This window comes from Crocodylus siamensis, chromosome 2 (genome assembly GCF_052110815.1).
Source record: "Crocodylus siamensis isolate JL-2025a chromosome 2, ASM5211081v1, whole genome shotgun sequence".
Classification (NCBI taxonomy): Eukaryota; Metazoa; Chordata; order Crocodylia; family Crocodylidae; genus Crocodylus; species Crocodylus siamensis.
The window spans coordinates 152,072,982-152,093,203 of NC_143396.1; the positions used below are offsets into that span (position 1 = coordinate 152,072,982).

General features: G+C 42.5%; 1 protein-coding gene across 4 annotated transcripts in view; it reads right to left on the reverse strand.

The window, feature by feature from the left end:
• UNC5C (unc-5 netrin receptor C) overlaps positions 1–20,222 on the reverse strand; it is a 425,181-nt gene that overhangs the window by 49,958 nt on the left and 355,001 nt on the right. For 2 of the 4 annotated variants that reach the window (XM_090037109.1, XM_090037107.1), the window contains 4 exons: positions 7,934–7,990; positions 6,209–6,400; positions 5,054–5,398; positions 2,356–2,443 (listed from right to left, as the gene is read on the reverse strand). In XM_090037109.1, the coding sequence (XP_089893235.1) occupies positions 2,356–2,443; positions 5,054–5,398; positions 6,209–6,400; positions 7,934–7,990 (682 nt within the window). The remainder of the gene's footprint in view (positions 1–2,355; positions 2,444–5,053; positions 5,399–6,208; positions 6,401–7,933; positions 7,991–20,222) is intronic. The other 2 variants (XM_090037110.1, XM_090037108.1) reach the window with 1 other exon arrangement.

The following is a 20,222-nucleotide window of genomic DNA, read 5'->3' on the forward strand; positions in this document are numbered from 1 at the left end:
TGAACGAAATGCCAGTTAGCTAAAAATAACACTTTGAGAAGGCCATTATGGGTTGCTTAGAGAATCTAGGATTACCCCACAGTGGGCTCATCTATACGAGATGCGACTGTGCAGTGGTTACTACACATTTATTTAGTACTTGTATACTCGAGTACTAAATAAATGTACAGAAACTGGAGTCACTGTGTAGTAGCACCAGTGCACTTCTTTTTAGTGATGATACTGCGCAGTAGCTTAATAATGCTATGCAGTAGTGTATTAGCACTGTACATCTGAGCTTTAAACTTGCTTTTCAGAGGCTTGTGTCAGGATTGAGAATGACTCAGAAGTTGTAGAAGGAAAGCATTTCTTTCAGCATTGGTTGAATGAGACTCTCAAAGAAGATGATAAGAGATGGGTATGGTCGGGGCAGATCCAGGGGTGATACAAGGGTATGGAGGCTCCCCACTTCTGCCTCTACTGCCCCTGGATGACCCAGGTGCAGAGGATGCCCCAGACCCACTCCTGCCCCACACCAGCCATGGGCTGTGGCTATGCAGGGTGCCAGGCTCAGCAAGGGACAGTGGCAGTGGTGCTTAGGTTACTCCTTTAGCGCATGCTCCCTGCTGCTCCCTTCCACACATGTCCCCTGCTGGCCAGGAGCAGGCACTGGAAGTAGGAACCCACTCACCACTGTTGCTGTCCCTGGTTGCATCAGGCATGGGGGAACCCCACAGCTGTTCCTGCCCCAGGCTGCAGGGAGGTGCTGTGTAGACAGCTTGGCTCAGCTGGGGACAACTACAGCAGCTCAGGTTTCTCTCTCCAGTCCCTGCTCCCAGGCTAGCAGAGGACACTGGGAGTGGCAGGGAACAGACACTGGAAGGAGAGACCTGCATGCTGCCACTGCTGTCCCTTGCTGAAGTGTGCACTCAGTACAGCAGGAGCAGCTTTGGGATTCCCCTCATGCCTGGATCCATTGGGGACTACAGCAGTGGTGTGTGTGGAGGGAGGGGTGGACTCCCCCCAGCTCCCTGGTTTCTCCCACCAATCTGGGGGTTCCAGCCACACCTAGTTCTTATGTCCCCATGGTTTGAGGGGCAATGTTCCACACCACCATTTACTAAATCCTGGATTTTCCCATGGACCTAGTGAACACTTGTGGGGGATTTCCATTGCTGGACAGTGCCTCCATTATGGCTTGGCTAAAGAAAGCAGTAGGGGATTCTAGAGAGCAGATCTGCTCACGAAGTATCTTGAAACCAGTGGGCATGTCTACACACGATATTAATGTAACTCAATAAATGCCAGCACTGTTTGCACGGGAGTTTATTGCTCCCATGTACAGTGTTTACATGTGTGCCTGGGACTGCAGTACACAGAGCTGGGGTGGTGCAACCCCAGCTAGCAGAGGGCCAGGGGGGTTATCCTGCCAGCTCAGAACTGCTCCCCCACCAGCTCAAGGGTGCTCCAGCTAGCATCCTCATGCCCCAGACAGCCTTGGTTACTGTCTACATGTACATTGTGGCAGAATAAATAACTCCACCATAGGATAGTATTTGTATCAAGCAGTACTATGGCATAGTTAATTAGTTTACTTCGGCTTAATAGGGGCACGCATGTAGATGATGACAATTTACTGCAAAAATAATTAGTCAACTCTGCAGTAAAGTGTCTCTAGTAGATGCCCCCAGTATGAGTACTGGGGACAGGATCCTAGAGGGCAGGGCTTTATGTAGCTGGAAATAAAGTCACCATGGAAAACAGTGGGTCAAAGCTAAGGGGGATTCTGGGATGTGGGGCAATAGGGCCCATGACATTGGCAAGCCTGTCTACCAATGGCTCCATGTGGTATTTAGTTGTAGCAAAAAGGCTACTTGCAAGGACATAATGGCAAGTCGGGGGCAGCCATTGCTCAAAGCTGTGCTTCAGTCCCTCCTTCCTAGATAGTGAGAGGGAATGCATAGACTACAGTACCTCTGTGGAAGGCCCATGGTGCTTTCTTGTCTTTTCCCAGCCACTGTATGCACCCCTCGCTTTGGGATGATTTATGCCCCCTGGATGCACATATTGCCTTTGCTCTTCCAACCCCATGCACTCAGCTGTGTAAGGGCCCATATTTAACATGATTAAGCATTTCCTAAGCTAGAGAGCTTGCTGCAGAATTTAACTGTATTATAAAATCAAAAATCAGAGTTGGAGCTGTGGTTGGGTTACTGGCAGCCCTTACCCATATCGGTCTTCAACCCAGGGAGCAGTTTCAACACAACTGGTTTTGCATAAATATCTGATGAGAGTTTTTAGATAATACATTTTCTCCTGACACTTTCCCCATAATTTTAGTGCTCAAGCAAACACACCGTAAGTGGAGTCTTTTACCTCATGTTCTCCTTCCTGTGAACTGTCACATACATTTCATAAACCCTCCCCTGGGGAACGGCTCCTGCAGGGATCAGCAGACTTACTCCTGCAGAACAGAAGATACACAAATAAAATAAAACAGAGGAAGAAAGGAAACCAGCCCTGTGCACAAGAATGACAGGAGATTTTGACGATGAAGCCCCACATGCCAGGTTTTCACCCAACTCTCAAGGAGAAAGGGAATATTTACTGCCAATCTGGCTTCTCTACCTGTCAGCTGATTGGCTGCTGCTGCTGCCTCCTTCGAGTCTGTCCTGACTTATCAGAATGGAGAAATGGATATTTCTTCCCCCCTCTCTTGTTTTATTTTAGGAACAAACAGATGGTTACTCTGTTGCTTACCTTGTAAAATGAGGGGAAAAGCAACCACTGCATCTAAAATTTCAGACAGCTGTAATGGGACAGCTACCCCCAGGCATTGCTTATTTAATTAAAAAGGAAAGAGAGATAGTGGAATACTGTCCCAGGGAGCAACAAGAGCCATTTATTTCTGGGAGGGCCTGGTTAGGTGGTCACTAACCTGTGATCAGATGTACCTCACTTCTAAATTACCAATAATTATGACAAAATTGGGTTATTTCACAACCTCTCCATGACCAATATAAAAGAGTAATCTAGAATTCCAATATCCAGTTTTCCTTGGCAGGTCAAATAAGCACTGTACGATGCCTTACTTAGTGGCAGTCAGCTTGGAGTTTAATTAGAACTCACTGTACTTCTGTGATTGCTGTTTCATACAGTTAGTGACTGACCCGCCAGGTAACAGATAGAGTGATCTTCCAAGCTTTTATGACCAAAACAATGGGACAGAAAACTCAGCAGGCTGTGCAGCTGGACAGCTGTGGATCCGCTGTCACTGCAGAACAGGAACAATCAGAAAATAAAGGCAGGGATTTTAATTCCTCCTACATACATGTATAATGTGGCAGCTGAAGCAAAATCTGCACATGTGAGTGTACATGTGTGCATGTGTAAAGCAAGTACCTTACAAAATGTTGCCAGACAGGCTGTCCTTTCTTGTAAGTATGTGAACGGCTGGGGACTTTGGTATCTGAAAGACTCTCTCTCCCCATGCAGTACATATCCAGCTGTTATCAGTGGATGTGTTTGACCTGCAGCTCCAGATTCTTGTTCTGAATGGGAGGGAGCAGCTGACAGGGCATGTTTAATGAATGCCTTTGATTCCTGAACTTATTTCTCACAGGATTAGTTACAGCACAGATACATCAAGTTTTTAGATATGTGGCCTAACCCATGCATTTTTTCGTATATATAGGGAGGGGTATAGAGTAAATGAGGGATTTTAATTATAGTTAATAGGAAGGGATATATTACTGAAAGCTGAATGGGCAGATCATTATAGAGTTTTATTGCTGATGGATGCAGTTGACACTGCTTGTTTTAATTATCTTTAAAGTGACCATAACAACAGATGAGCATTTCCCCCTCCAAATTGATGCTAATATACATGATTTAAATGTAACTAACAGATTTTGCAGTGAGTGTCAGTACAAATTAACTGGAGAATGACTATCCATTTAGATCTTTAGCCAGAGAAGCACAAACATCTGATCCTACAGTGCATATTTTCAACAAAACTCAGCAAATTACAACCATGGTCAGAACTCCCCCCCACCTCCCTCCAAAGCTCAACTCTCATTGGGACTCTAAGATTAAATGGTTAGATTTTCAAAATAGTTCCACACTCCATAGCTCCCGCTGAGACGGGTAGGAATGTCTAGGGCCAGATTTCTTGAAAGTCTGACCACTTAAATTAGTGTTTACACAGGAATGGGGCTTTTTAAAAAAAAACAAAAATGAAAGAAAAACCCTGCTCCCAGTTGCAAGTGCTAACCCCTTTAAAAAACCTGCCTGAATGCATGCAAGCAGGCTCAAACATCAGCACTCTTTTCAGTGGGCCATCACTAGAATTTGGTTAACTGGAAATTTCAATTAACTGGTGGTTTAGCTAACTGGGGTTCTACCACAGCAGAACAACAGCATAACAGTTTCCCAGTCTATAAAACTGGTCTTTGTTGGTTTGTTTGTTTTTTTTTCTCCCCTTTCCTAACCTGTGTAGTAATGAAAAATATACAATAAGGAACAGAATGGGGAAAAGGTGCGCCTCCGCCCTGCCTTGCTTTGCAGGAAAACCAGGTCAGAGAAATTATTTGTTCACCTGCAGGAAATTAATATTCTGCTATCTTTCTTCAGCACTGTGCAGTCTGCAGCAAATTGGAACTGGAACAACTGATTTGTTTTCTAATTAATTTGTCCTTTATATGTGTGATGACAACAGTGAGGTTTTCTGCCTTGAAGTTGGTTTTTTGGAGCTGTATGAAAGGAAAGGTCAAGGGTGTCGAATCCCACTGTGCACAGGAAAGTTCTGAGGTCTAACATATCTGAAAGAAGCAGCTCAGAGACTTACAGTTTGCTGTTAAAGAAGGCCAAGACTTTGGGGAAAGGATATATAAAATAGTTGAGTAAACCTGAATGGAGAACAAAAATCCTGTTTACTCTAAACATCGAAAAGGCAGATTCCCAGGAGTGACCTTGTTTTTTTCTGCTTAAAAGAACAGACAGACAGCTTTACTTAAAGCCACCAAACAATTCCAACTTTCAATACCTTGCAAGGCATGTTTAAACCAGCACTTACCTGAATTGGGAACAATCAGGTGACCCCCTAGGGAGTTGAAGGTCCCAAAAGCAGTGCATGATGGGTCTGTTTGTCGAGCAAGGCTCTGGTTCTTCATGTTCAGTGTCTCATTCTCCAGCAGAGACTGAGAAATTTGTGGGGACAGCTTGGATGAGAAGTCAGACAGGTCATCCTGTGGGGTGACTGCACCTGAGGTATTATAGACCTTGATCTTCAGATTAGGCAGTGGATCAAGGATTGGAGAATTGGTCATGGGAATTTTATCAGAGACATCGTGTAAAGCATAGACAGGACCTCTGTACATGGCTGCAGCAGATGTGAGGTCTGGTGGCACTGCCAGGAGGTCTGTGTTCAAAATGAAAAGGAATAACAACAGAAAGTATTATGTATGGCTACATTCTGCTCACTCTTCCAGGTGAAGAATAAACTTTACTGTACTTCTCATTCCTTCATATTTAAGGGTCTGATGGACAAAGTCCTCCCAGACTGACCTGCATCTGCTTTTCCATCCATCCATCCATCCATCCATCCATCCATCCATTCAGCCAGCCATTTCTAGGAGTTTATGAAGCCCTGTGACTATGGAATATACCTTTATGCAAATTAAAGAACATTCTTGCTTTTAAGATTTTAATCTTGTATTCTTTTTCAGCCAGCATTCAGTCAGACTCCAAATGTGAAATGCCCAGTCTCCAAATAAGAGACGAGATAAGAAATATGTGCTGCTGCTGGTTGTCCCAGAAAACACAGGTTCCCACTCATGGGGATGTGCCCAGTGGGTGAAACCAGGGGAAAATGTCATTTGATGGAATTGCAGTATTAAAATATAACTTCATATCCATGCTGGATGCTTCTTGGTTACCATTGGACTATTGCCTTAAAATCTGAACAGGATCTGTATTCTTATGCTAGCCTATGTGGTTCTCGATTTTTGGCTCATTCTCATTCTACAGAAGTTTACATTCCTCTGTTTTATGTTCTAGAGTATGTTGCAAAAAGACTAACATGAGGTTTTAGGACTTGGCTATCATAAACAAGTGAGCATAATCTTTTCTTTATAAAGTGCCAACAAACGCACAATTCATGTAGCTCTGGAAATTATTTCCTTATAATATCTACCTGAGTTGGTCAACATGAAATAAACTGACAACTAACCTTGCCTTGCAGCCTTGATATTAACAGGCTGAAATCCACCATTTAATGCTGAGGAATCTATAATGTCTGACTCAAAGTCACGGTGGTTCTTCCGGTATACAAACAGTGCCACAATCACGGAAATAGCCAGGCACACGATGACGGCTATCACAATGCCTACATAGAGAGCTACATCATCTGAGTCAGGAGCAGCTGAAAGGAGACAAGAATGGGACACTGAACAACAGTAACTGATTGCAAGAATTTCAAGAGTATACATCCATATTACTATCGTTTCCTTCAAATATTTATTACCTTTTTTATAAGTTAATTTAAAATCCATTTCCAAAGTTATAGAAGAAAGCTGTGCCCTACCTATGTGAAAATGATCTTATGTTTCTCTCTTAGCCATGTTCTTATTCTTTATCTATCTACCTATTTATCTAGTAACTAGGCAGCATACAACCCATTTATAACCAGGCTTCTAAAGTAACTCTAGCCAAAAGACGTAGATACACCATAGCGACTTGTGAAAAATATAATGTTAATTTTGTGTAGTATCTAATAAGAAAAGGGTATATTTTTTTACTATTAATATGTCTTCTTTAAAGAAAAAATAAAACAGACTTTCTGTGAGAATGTCTGACATGCCCTCAATTCATGTGTTTTATTTAGAAACTTCTAAGTGGAATATTCTAAGCAACTACTTTTTCACCCAGAGATCATTTACTTCCTTATTTTACACCCCATCTGAAATGAAAAATACAGCACAACAGAATAAGCAAACCCTAGGATCTTATCACTGGTATGATAATATATTCAGTCAGACAATGGCTGAAACAAATACCATCTATAAAAGCAAAATTCAGCAAGGAGTTCTGTAACTTATGAAAGGAACCAGACTCATTGGAGCTCTCCCATGGGAACATGACCTGCTATGAAATTTTCACTACCTGCTTGTACCATATCTTCTGCACTAATCCCAGGGTAGTACCTAGTGTCACTATCTACCGAAGGCCTGAATACATGATCAAATTTGATGTGCCCTGTGTGTAGTGATTCCACTATTAAAAGAAGCATATTGAGCAAAGAAACTGCAAACAAATCAGATCTTTTTAATGCCCTGGTTGGTTTATTGTACAGAATGTGAAAGAATTTGCTTTGCTTTCTGCTTTTGCAAGCATAAGCCAGCCTGTCTTCCAGCTGTGCAGGTAAGAGCTGGCACATAGTGAAAAGAACGGAACAAACTCTACAAGCTCTTGGCTACCAGCGCTGTAATGCTCTGTCTTCAAAATTCGACTGCTTTTTTCCACTACTTGGTTCTAAGAGAGGTCAGGAAGCAGAACTCTGATTTTCAGTCTAAGATGCTATCCCTCTCTTCCATTTTTTTTCTTTGATTTTATAACTAAATGTTTTATAATCATTTCATATTTGACAGTTTTCTAATCTACCGCCAACTTGAAAAGGCTTTACCCTTGGATTTCTATCTTCCAAACAGCTCCTCATTCTGTTTTCTTTTGCTCTTTATCCATCAGGACAATTGTGATGCCACATCAGCCCTTTGACAGTGTAACACTGTCACTCCTCCTCTCCTATCAAGCAAGTAGGAAGCTACTCAACTCATTCTCCACATTACACCCATGTTTCCCTATACACATGCAGTAAGGTCAAAGGTAAATCTTAACTCAAGGAACAGTCTAGTGTTACATCAGTTTCCAGGAACATAAAATCAAACATTCAACTTACAAGAAAATCCATATTCATTCTGGGTTCTCTGTTCAGTTGAAATAGGATAAATGAAACCTTAAAAAGAACGAAATTAAACAAAAATGGCAACAAAATCAAATTAATGAGTGGAACAAAAAAGGAAAGAATGAAAAATGGTTTAATTAAAAAAGAAGGAAAAGAAACCATGGTACTTTAAAATTCAGATTCAGCACAGAATTATGATTTTGCATCTCCTGTCTGCTCTAGAGTCTTACTAAGAATTAATAAGTAGGCAGATTGAATTTCTGAGCCAAAATCGGTCTCGAGTCACTAACTTTGGAGTGCTTAAAGTCTTTCTTTTATTGAGCATAAACTCTAATGGATCTAATTTATTTCAGACATCAAGGGTCATTAGCATATGGAAAGTCTTTTTTCCCTATTCCTACCATATGCTTTAATTCCCAGGACACGTTCAGTAGGGCTCTAAACAGTTTTTTTATTTAATTATCATGGCTTGCTGTTGATCTAATAGAGCTAAAGAAGGCTTGTCGTCATTGGTCAAAGGTTAAATACCCATTTGCTGAGCAGAGCTCTTGCCGAAAACCCCTTTTTAGGATTCCTTTGAAATTATTTTATCCTGCATTTAATAGGAATCCAATAGGAATTCCTCAGGGAGCAAGCAATTTTTCAGTGAACTGGAAACTAAATGGCACCTATTTGAAATCATTATAAAATCAATAGGACCTCTGAGGTCAGGAGGTTATTTATTTTAAATCTTTGAAGGCATAGTATAATATCAACAAAATCTTAACACGATCTAGTTTTATATCAAAACAGATAAATAACAATAAGTGGTCCATCTGTCCTTCCTTCACCTCCATCAGTAATATAATACTTGGCATTTTCCTTTTCCAGTTGCTCTCCTTCGTTTGCACCATCACCTACAGATTTGGTAAATACTTTTATTTCTCTTCTTTTCAATACAGAAAAAAAAAAAAAGATTTAAGAGGGTGCTAGGCCAGAGTTCTCAAACTTTTTAGACTCAAGGCACTCCTTGTTAAGAATCCAGGCACCTTTCATAAAATACCAGCTCTTATCTTTCACTTGTTTTGTGACTATGGAGGAATAATAGAGCAATTCTTCTGTTGCAAGGAACCCAGACAGAGCATGACAGAGCAGAACGTTTTGATGCTGTGGATTCCTATTTGAAATTGCTGGGTTTCTTTTGTGAAGCATGTGCAGGTGATCCTACAACTAATAGTGCTAACAGGGGTTCCATGGCACGCAAGTTGAGAGACAGTCTCCAAGGCTGATTCTTTTGAAGTCAGTCAGGAAAGGTAAATGACACACACCGGGCAAAAGTGAACCAGGGCATTTCTAAAACTGGAATTAGAACATATGGATCCTTGTTCCTGGTCCTTTCCTCAAATTGGGCTGCTCTTTACAGACATTCTATGAAAAGTATTTATGCAAACTAACTGCTTGTGACTTTAACACCATCTTAACAGAGATAATGGAGACAAGCAAAGCTGTCTTTTGTGATGGAGGTATTTTGCTATGGCACCATGGGAAAGACAAGTTTACTCATAATGCATATTTAACGCCTTATTTCACAGCAATGATTCCAGCCTTGCACTCCCTTCTATAAATATTATAGTCCTCACTCATTTGTATGCTTCCTTTTGCATCTGAGAATGCAAAAAAGAACGTAAGGAGGAAAGTCAGGGAAGCTACTTCTGAGGGCTTGTGTAGATGGGTAGGTTAGTGTGCAAGCAAGATAAGCTTTGAATTTACAGGTCTCCAGCCCTTCTACAATAACTCCCCACGTGAATAATCTTAGTGTTTCCTAAGTCTGGTGTAAAGAAGCCTGAAAATCAGTGACAGTAAGAGCACATTTAGTGGTGATGGCAGCCTCTGTGTGCAAGCCCTGCCTGACCCAGCTGGCCGGGTTGTGTGAGTGTGGCTTGCAGAGGGGCACTGCTGCCTTCATGCCCCATGCCCTGCTCCTGGGAGAAAGCACAGAGACATGCTCCCCCTTCCCACCCCCTACACACTTCTTGATCTGGCCCCCACCCTGCTCCTTCCCCAACACAAACTTACCTGCTGGGGGGGGAGGTGGGTGTATGTGTGTCTGCATGTCTGTGCCTGCATGTGTGTGTCTGTGTATATTTGTGTGTGTATAATAGAGGAACCCTAGCCTGAGGCAAGTGGCGCAGCAGCAAACAGTTTCACTATGCAATAAACAGACTTCAGAGATTTGGTGAAAATCAGACTATATCCTAATCTTGCAGGCAGCAGCTAGAGGATGGATTTTGCCTTCTGTGGTATGAGTTCAAAATGACTGCAGTGGCATTGTTACATATTTTTTGGAGTCACAGAGGAGACACTAATCCAAACTCTACTACTTATGGATAAAGATGGGTTCTGGAAACCCAACCATACATTATACTTACAGCATGAAAACTCCCTAAAAACCTTGATACATGTAACATTACATGGGAACTGAGAAGCTATTCTTCTGGTCACCTTTATTTTTCAAGCTGGCAGGTCTCAAGTTCAGAGTTCTCTGTTATCCTATCCTGTTTGATAACATGCAGTAAAAGAGAGCAGGAAGCTGTACTACTTGCATTATTTTAGATGATGTTGATAACGTTATCTGTGGTAGAGGAAACGTGGACACTTGAATTCAGATTCTGGCAATGAAGTGATCAAGGGCATGATCTTAAAATAGTCAGTGCCAGATTTACCCACAGTGTGACCTCACCAAAGAGCACTATAAAAGCACATATTTACAAGTTCTAACTCCACATACATTGTACTGATAACCTCAGATCTCCTCTGCAAAGGCAACTGTGTAAAAATGGCCCCATCCTATTCAACAGATCTATTTTATGTATCTGTTCAAAATGATGGGTATTAACTTAAGTGGAAAAATAGCAGCTTTGGCTGTTTATAGGAGTCACATTTTTTTTAGGTTTAATCTGGACTACAGCTGTCAGTATATATATGTGGACAAATGAATTAATCTTCATTGAATGAGGATTAAAATTAATGCAGACTAGGGCAGTCTAAACTAGGCAATTTAAACTGTATTAATTAACATGTATATACAACAATGTTTTTAGGAAAAACAGTACTTAGGAACTCAGATGGTAAGCAATGCAAATATCAATTCCTGCAAGAGAAACTCAGTTGGGATTCTGCAACACACCAGAGTCTATCTGGCACAAAGTAACACATTTACAAAGCCAAATGTGACAACAACGCCTGACTGTGACTACCTATCAGCATCTTGACTAAGCCTTCAGCCCTGCCCAAACACATGGGCTACTGGTCTGTGAAGAAGGGGGCAAACCCTTAGTGGGGTCATCAACACTAAGGTCAGTTGCACCTATTAGGGCTTCTGGAACAGCACTTTAGATAACTGTTAGTAGGTTTGCAACAATGTAGCAGTGCTTAAACAGGCTTATTACAGCCTTCTAATTACTTCTAATCCCAAGTGTTTAGCGCATAAACCCATGCGGAGAGGCTGCGAATGGGGTCTGTTAAGGAGCTGATGGTCAATGATCATTTATTAACCCTTAATTAGATTTTAAATTTGATTTGAACTGTGTGATACGAATTTGTTAACATGTTTTAGAAAGTGGTGAGCATGTGTATGTTGTGTTAGTCCTGTTAGCCAAAGATAGACAAGATGGTTCTATTCTTTCCTAAGGATCGCCAACAGAATTAGTTGCTAAAGTTCAATCTGTTGCATCTGTGCAAATCTAACGTGACTTCTCTGTGTTTTACTAAGGGCATACTGTGGTGTGCAAAATGTTTCCAGTGATAAAGCACAAGCAGGCCCTAATAACACTGATTTCCAAGCCCAGCCTGAGTTTGCAGGACTAACAAGAGTGGGTCTAGAGTCTATTTAAAAACAACTAAGCAATCCAGATATATTTGTACTTGCAAATCAAGCACAACTGATCTGGAGTTCATTGAGACATGACAAACATGGAAACCTCCTGTGCCATTTTTAAAGAGTCACTTTTCAGAATAAAACTGAAACAAGCTTTTTAAAGCTTTCCCCCCCCTTTGCTGCTAATGAAGGTGGAGAATTACAACAGCAGGGTAAATGGAAGGGTTAAGGACACAATTTGTCAGTGGTGGTTCTGGGGATAAACAGTTACTATTTCCATGTCAAAATGACAATACGGATCAGGGGTTTTCAAACTTTTTTAACAAGGGTACGTACCCCTTCTGCCTCCAAGTTTCAGCTCATGTACTCTTTTATATTTTTTCTTGGTTTTAAAGAGGGGCGGGGACAGCTCCAGGCTCCTGTGTTGAGGGAGGGAGTGGGGCAGAGGCAGGGGCAGTGGCAGTGGCAGGTGCTGCATAGCCGGGGTGGAGTGTGGGACAGAGCTGCGAGTGCAGTACGTCTGGGAGGCGCGGGGAGGGGGGGACAGTTCCTACCACTGAGCACACCCAGTGGAGGTCCAGGAGGTATGTGCCCTGCAGATCTGTGCATGCTGCTGAAGGCTAGACTCTGCACCCCACTGCACCAAAAGCCACACAATGCCATGTGTCTGCTGTGGCCTGGCAGGCAGGGGACAGACACACACACACACACACACACACAAATATACACAGACACACACATGCAGGCACAGACACACACAGGAACAGGGATGCAGACCACATACATCCACCTCCCCCCCAGCAGGTAAGTTTGTGTTGGGGGACAGGGCAGGGTGGGAGCCAGATCAAGAATGGTGGGGGGAAGAATGTCTCTGTGCTTGCTCCCAGGAGTAGGGCATGGGGAGTGAAGGCAGCAGTGTCCCTCTGCAAGCCGCACTCACACAATTCGGCCAGCTGGGTTGGGCAGGGCTTGCAGAGGGGGCACTGCTGCATCCTGCACTGCTTTCTGCATGTGCGACTTTGCGGGCTACTGACAGGCGGTGTGCGAGGTGTGAGATGGGTCAGCAGCCCATGGAGCTGCACGTGCAACCCACTGCAGGAAAGCAGGATGGAGTGGTGGTGGTGGTGGTTGCTGTATGCAAGTCCTGCCCCTCCTGGCTGGCCAGGTGGCATGTGTGCAGCCCGCAGAGTGGCACCGCTGCCCTCACCCCCCCAGCCCTTCTACTGGGAGTGGGCACAGAAAGTGAGCTGAGGTGGTGGGCGGGAAAGTGCGGTGTGCCACATGGGGCCAGTGGTGCCCAGCACGCCCCTCCCCCTCCCTTGGATAAGAAGCAAAGTATGGGAAGGTGCTGGGGGAGACGCTGACACCACACCCTGGGGCGCGCTCCATCCTCACCTACCTGCCCACCCGCGTGTACCCCCCCATGTCCTTTCTAAGTACCCTGGGGGTATGTGTACCTCTGGTTGACAACCCCTGATATAGATGATGTTCTTTTTAGGAAGTCAGTTCTCACATTAACTCAGTGGCCTTCAACCTTTTTGAGCATCACCAAATTGGACTTGAGGCACCCCTCCATAATTTTTGTGAATAGACAGGTACCTCAATTTCAAAAACAAATGTATGTATTACTGTGCTTATTTCCTTGCAGAGGGGTCAGGCAGTGGGAGCAGGGGATTGACCAGGCAGGGACAAGCCTGAGTCTGCACTTATCAATTCATACATCAAGGCACTCTTCAAAGGAACTGGTGACACTACAGCATGCTGTGGCATCTGGTTGAGAATCACTGTGCTAACCTCTTTGATGACACTGAAAAAAATGAGAAAGGACCTTTTCTTCAGACAATGAAGAAAATCTGCTGAGATTAGGACTTGCAATGATGAAAAATGACTTCTTTGCTTCCTACAAAGTGAGTACGGTACAAAGTATTTCTTCTGTTTAAAAAAACTGGCTGTGTCAGTAGGGTTGCTTGGCAGATACCTAAGGGATTTCTATTAGTATCATCACATTTTTTTTTATCTAGTCTGAACTTAGAAAGGTGGTGCTGGATTTAACTCTAAGATAGTTACTGGAGCTGCTGACTCATACACTGAGCAGCTGGTTTCACCGTCAGTAACTTGCTTTAAGAACAGCAATTTAAGGCTCTTCATACAGCTTCTTACAAATGGTAACATTTTCAAAGATTCTTTTGAAGCTTTGTTACTTATTTCTTGCCTGGGTTACAGCTGCAACAGTAAAATACTACCAGTCATGCTTCTCACTTATATTGGTCCCTTATAACTGGACACTGCAGATACTTTTTAAGGATATGTATTTGTTATCATCATTTTACACATGGGAAACTGTTAACCTGGGAGGTTAAATGAGTTTTCCCAAATCCTGGGCACTGAACCAGTCTGAAGTCTGGCCCATACTTATCCCTTTGTAACTAAATACATCCATTGTAACTAAACAGATTTAATTAAATTGGTGCTACCCCTTTATGTCTATGCACAACTTTTGTACCAATGAGACTATTTCAATTTCTACTATGAGGGATTTTTTTCATAACCAAGGTATTTGAATTGCCATAACCCTCACTGTGAATGTAAGTATGTCATTATAAAAGGGGCCTTACATTGGCCTAGTTTATTTCCTTTATTCCCTTTCCACATGAGAATAACTATAGCAATAAAAACACTTTTATAATGTCATAATCACATCCATACTACCGAAAGGGAACATAGTTGTACAACTTTAACTATACTAGTGTAGTTAAATCAGTGCAACTCTGGTTTGTAGAAGGTTCCTGACACACATTACATTTCAGAAGTGATTAACTAGTTAATCACATCTTAAGTAGTAGAGTGCCTTGTATCCATTTGGCTTAATTCAATTTTAGTGCTAGTCATTGTTAAACTGATTTTAGGGGTTACACTGATGTAACTAAATAGATTTAGAAACCAATTAGATTAAATCTGTGCAATTTGTGACGATAACACAGCCCCAAAAGAAACCTGACATCCTGGTAACAGACTCATTCTGAAGGCCATAGATAAGTGACACTAAGGTACAGGTATGTGGGCAATCTGAACCTACAAGTTTCTGTATCCTGGAAAAGTAGCAGAGTTAATAAGCAGATAGGATTTCTCTATTGTGGCAAGAATTCCTCATCTGCAGTTTGCCTCTGAAAGAGAAAAGCAATAAAAAAAATTCAGAGATAAAATGCTAAAACTCAAACCTCTTCAAGATAATTATGCAAAGGTTATTGTGCTAACTCCTTGAAGGCATTTTTTGGAAATCTGCAGAGAAGTCTATGGTCGCTAAACCAGCTTTGTTTTTTACATCCTTTTTCGTCACAACTTGTTAACGGGATAAATTTTACACATATGTACTGGTATATCATTCTTAGGGATACCATATTTCAAGTTCCAAAAAAGAGGACACCTGTTGGGGGAGCGGTGCTCCTCACTCCTGACTTGCAGCCCCCTGGTGCTGCCAGTGCCCCACACTCCTGCCCCATAGCTCCCCGCCTTTCTTGGTGACTCTCACTCCCAACCCACAGTCCTCCACCCTCCCAGGCCATGCTGGTGCCCCTCACTCCCAGCCTGCAGCCTCCGTCCCTGCTGGTGCCCATCACTTCCAGTCCGCAGGCCCCTGGTGCTGCCAGTGCCATGTATCTTCCAGGTGCCCCACCTCTGCAAGCTTGGGCACTAGTCCCAGTGCTGCTGCCCTGGTTGCACAGCTCCTTGCCACCACTGAAGGGCCCCCACTCTCCCTTTGACAACAGGGGGGCAGGTGCCTCTTCCTGCCCCACATGCCCTGCCCCAGCCCCAGTGCCTGGACACCATTCCCCAGTGCTGGCAGGCACCCCCCCACCCCACCACACACACACTCATCCCCTCCACACACCCCTGCCGCACACACAGACTCACCTGCCTCTCCCCCCGCAGTCCCCCAGACAGTCTCCAAGCTCTGGCCCTCCAACCCCTGCCACCCACACCCCTGCATGTAGCTGCTAGTTCTGCTTGACCACCCAGCCTGGCTGCATACCAGCTATGTATGTGGGTGTGTACAGTTGCACATGGCACCCCCTGCCTCTGATCACCCCAAGAAGCTCTTTGTAGGCTGGAAAGCTGTCAGCCTGCAAGGGGAAACCAATGGTTTCCTCCTTTAAAGTGGAAAAGCTGCATTTTTCATCAACAAATAGAAAACTCAGATCCCTAGTAAATATGCATGCCACTACGGCAAGCCAGGAAATGGAGTTCTACTAGAAAGATCCCGGACATTTGTTCATATTTCAAAAAACTGCTCAAATGGAGATTGGAGAACCCCAAAAGAGGACATGTCTGAGAAAACCCAGATATATGGTAACCCTAATCATTCTTAACCTTTGCTACCTCAGTAATAGACCACTGTGATTGTAGGGTTATAACTTAAATGCATCTGGAACCTACAGGTAGTACAAGTCAGCATCATTACATACATGAAAGGTGATTATATGGAGGACAGAGATAAATGATTTTCTGTGACTGCAAGGCATAGAACAAGGAGCTAGAGTCTTCAACTGTGGTAAGGGAAATCTAGACTGGATCCTAAAAAGAACTTTCTTAATGGTTAAGCATTAGAATGGACTGCCCAGAAAGGTTGTGAAATCTTTGGACATTTTTTCAGAGCAGATTAGGAAGACTCTTGATAGAGATGGTTTAGTTAGGGATGATCCTGCACTGAGCAGTGGGGGTTGGAATAGATGGAATGGCTGCCTAATGGTTTATGGGTTGATTTTTTTAAATTAATAAAATCTTGAATGGCACTGCCTCTTTCCCCATGGTTTAAAACAGAGGCAGCTTCTTTCACAACATTCTCTGACAGTACCTTTGTAACTTCCATCTTTGATGCATAATCAAACCGGTTCTGATCTGTGATAAACTTCCAAGCCATGCCACAAAGTCTATCTTTCCTCCCTGGCTGCAAGATGGCCAAGACTGGGGAGTGGTTGAAAGGAGCTTCTGAAGTGCTTTTGTTTATGGGACTTTTTAGACTGCAATCATACTGATGCTGCTGCCACGGAGTGCTCTCTGCAGGTACTATTGGGTTTTTTATTTTTATTACACGTATTTAAGAGCTTGTCAAGGTCAGCTGAAGTTTAGTATGAGATGGACTGCAAGCCTGAATAAAGTGCGTGATGTATGCCTGTTCTCTTTAATCCACTCTATTTTGAGCTGTGATTAGTTGATTTTAAGATCTAAATACTCTGTATTTTACTTTGCATTCAGTGGTCACAAATGTAACGAATAGCCATAAAATTATGTGGGCTTTTTGAAAATATGAAGGCACTATCTGGCTTAATGACATTCCATGGCAGCAAACTCAACAGGCTGACTGAAGTTGTAGTTAACAATATTTCTTTCACTTGGTTCCAAAGTTACTGCTCTTTAATTTTACCTCAGGCAAGAGGAAAATGGGTATTCAATCATTAATGTTTCTTCCTTTGTTTTGAAAGTATCATGCAGATGTGGAAGTGGAGCAAGAGTATGTCCAGCTCCACAGTAAATATCTTGGGGTCTACATGTACACCTCTATTAGGCTGGAGTAAAGTAATTTATATAGCAGGATAGTACTTGTAAAAAACTCTGTAGCAGTGCATGTTTAGGTGCTGCCCTGGCTGGCTGGGGCATGAGGGTGCTTCAGTGTGAGGGCTGCCATGGGCTCTGAATCAGGTCCGATTTTTTTAATTCTACAACTTTTCCTTTAAGAATGTTACTTTTTCTTTACTCTTCTTTATAAAATCTTACATGTGACAAGAGCTGTAAAATAATGAAATAGAAATTTCTAGCCCAGTTTTTTGTCCTCCATCTGTTTATTGAATAAAACAGGTATCAAATGAATGCATTAAAACAGGGCTTGGCCTGCACAACCACTGGATCTGGCCAGGGACTTGGGGCTTCAGCAGCATTCAGTGGGGCAGGGGCTTCCCCTGTGCTGTGACAGGGAGAAGCCATGGTTGTGGTCAGGTCCTTACAACCTTCTGCCCACCCATCTATGACCCAAGTTGAGTCATTCTGACCTGCAGCATGAAAAAATTGTGGAACAGTGCATGAGAATAGTGATTGGTATCTCTGTTATAAATTAGTTGAGAAGCCAAGATGTAGGTACAGTGCTCAATTAATTTTTTTTTTACTCTGAAATACATACTGCATTAAAACAACCTCCATACAAACAATAAATGTTCAGGGTCTAAATTCTTGAAGCCATGAATCTTGCAGTACTAAGCTGCACTGCCCTATCAGCATCTATTTGAGAATCTGTACACTGCAGCCTTTATACTTTGTATCTGGTTGTAAAGCATGTCCTTTCCCATTTGTGCTAAAGCTCACTTGCATCTAGGAGTGTTTATAAATGGTATTATAAGAGGCAAAGCAAAAAACCATGGGCATTATCGTGGGGTGGGCCTTCTGTATTTGAAGAGAGTAGGGGAAAAGGTAGATTCCTTCGACTGCTCTGTCCTCCTGAACCTGGAGGCAGCTGGTTGCAATTGCCTATAACAGGGCTGTCTGTTCCTTTAAAAGGAAACAGTCAGCCCTATTAAGAAAGGAAACTGTGGGCCATTTGGACAGGCAGAGGCTAGAAGCTTATAAAGTTCCCAGAGGAGTAAACAGGAAGCAAACTATGAGCAGAACAGCTTGCTACCAGAAAGGGCCACGCTTCTGGGTTGAGGCCTGAGCCAAAGGGCCTCCCCTCCTAGTCCCTGAGACAGGGCAGAAGGGTCTGATTTTCTTTATTTATTTTCTTGTTTTTTGCTTAAAGACTGTGTGTTTTATTGGGGATGACTGGCTAAGGAGCACCTCAGGAGGCAAAACCTGCTTATAGAAGCCAGCAGGCTAGACAACCACTTACAGGGATCTATGTGCATCACAAAGCTTTTAACCAATACAGCCCAATTATGCTCCTTTCCACTTTGAGTACTCAACTAACATTTCTCCTTTTGTCAGGATAGAGAGAAATCTCAGGGGGCAAAAGGTATATACCAGGGATTCATCCACATCAGGGGTAGCCTCCTTTAATGCCTCTTTGTAACACCACAGCCACCCAAATGGATGCTTTGTAAGCACAAACATCTAGCCTTGTCATATAATGCACCTATGCAAGAAGGAAGAATTTCGGGCATGAGTGTGACCTTAAAATAAAGGGATTCATTCAATTTTTGAGTGCTTATCTTTCATGGTTACTTAATATATTACTAGTGTAGATGTTCTATAGAATAAACAAAAATACTAAGAAGAATTTCTGGCTTACATTAGCAGTTCATAAACTTTTTCCTACACTGCTGTTTCCCAGAAGCTCTAGCACATAAAAACCATGATATGATCCACAAGAGCACATTATTTTTTGGGGTAAAAAGTCCCTAGAGTTCCTAAGAGCCAATCAGAAGAAATATGTCATCTCTGCCTATTACCAAGACACTTGCTGTTACAAAGAAAGCCTTTCATGCCTGAACTAATGATGTCAAAGGTCAGACCTTACATCAGACATCCTAGAGATAATTCACAATAATTTATCTTTCTTCTGAAGGTCTAATTATTGACAGAATTCAGGGTGGGCCAACCGACATGGAATTTGAGGTTTTATAAATCTCTCCATTTATTTACTCATCTATTGACTCAGGTTTTTACTGAAGGATAGGTTAAATGGGAAGTATCTCTATTTATGGTGTTGAAAGGGAGTTTATGATGTTCTCCAATTAAGGCCATGACAGTGTTTTAATCATAACTTCTATTCCTGACCTTTCACTAAAATAATTAGAAAAGGTCCTTTTTCAGTTCAAATGCACATTCTGTGTGTACATAAGGAAATGGATATTAAAGAAAGTTAACTTTTTATTAACATTTGATATTAATTAGCCTAGGTAATCCTGAAATGTGAGATTATGAATAGGTCAATGCTTTTAATTCTTACACATTTTTGTCAGGTCATTTCTCAAAATCCAAGATTGGGTTTAGTTTGAAAAGCTGGTAGAGCACAAGTACACCTGTACAAAGGATTACAGTCATTTGTCATGTTAAACATGTGAAATCTTTTTTGGGATTTGCTTTGTTTTGTAATGGTAGCATGGTCAGGAGCAGAAATAGTGATAAGAGAACAGGTGAATATGAGTAGCAAATAGCCAGATGAATGAGATTTGAAAGAAGTGAATTCATTAATTAGGCCTACTGGAGAAGAGGTTTCCTCTGATACAGGGGCTAAGTACAGACAGTCAAAAAGCCCAAAGCTGAATTAGTTCAATCTTCACAGGGTAGTCAAAATTGCATAGTTTGAACTAATAAGCAAATGAGGAGATATTCATTTTTGATTCCAAAAATGCGGCCACATGCGTGCAGTGGCTCAGGCCAGAAGCTGGGGAGGAGGGGGAAGGGGGGCACTAATGCATGCCACCCTGCTTGGCTGGAGCA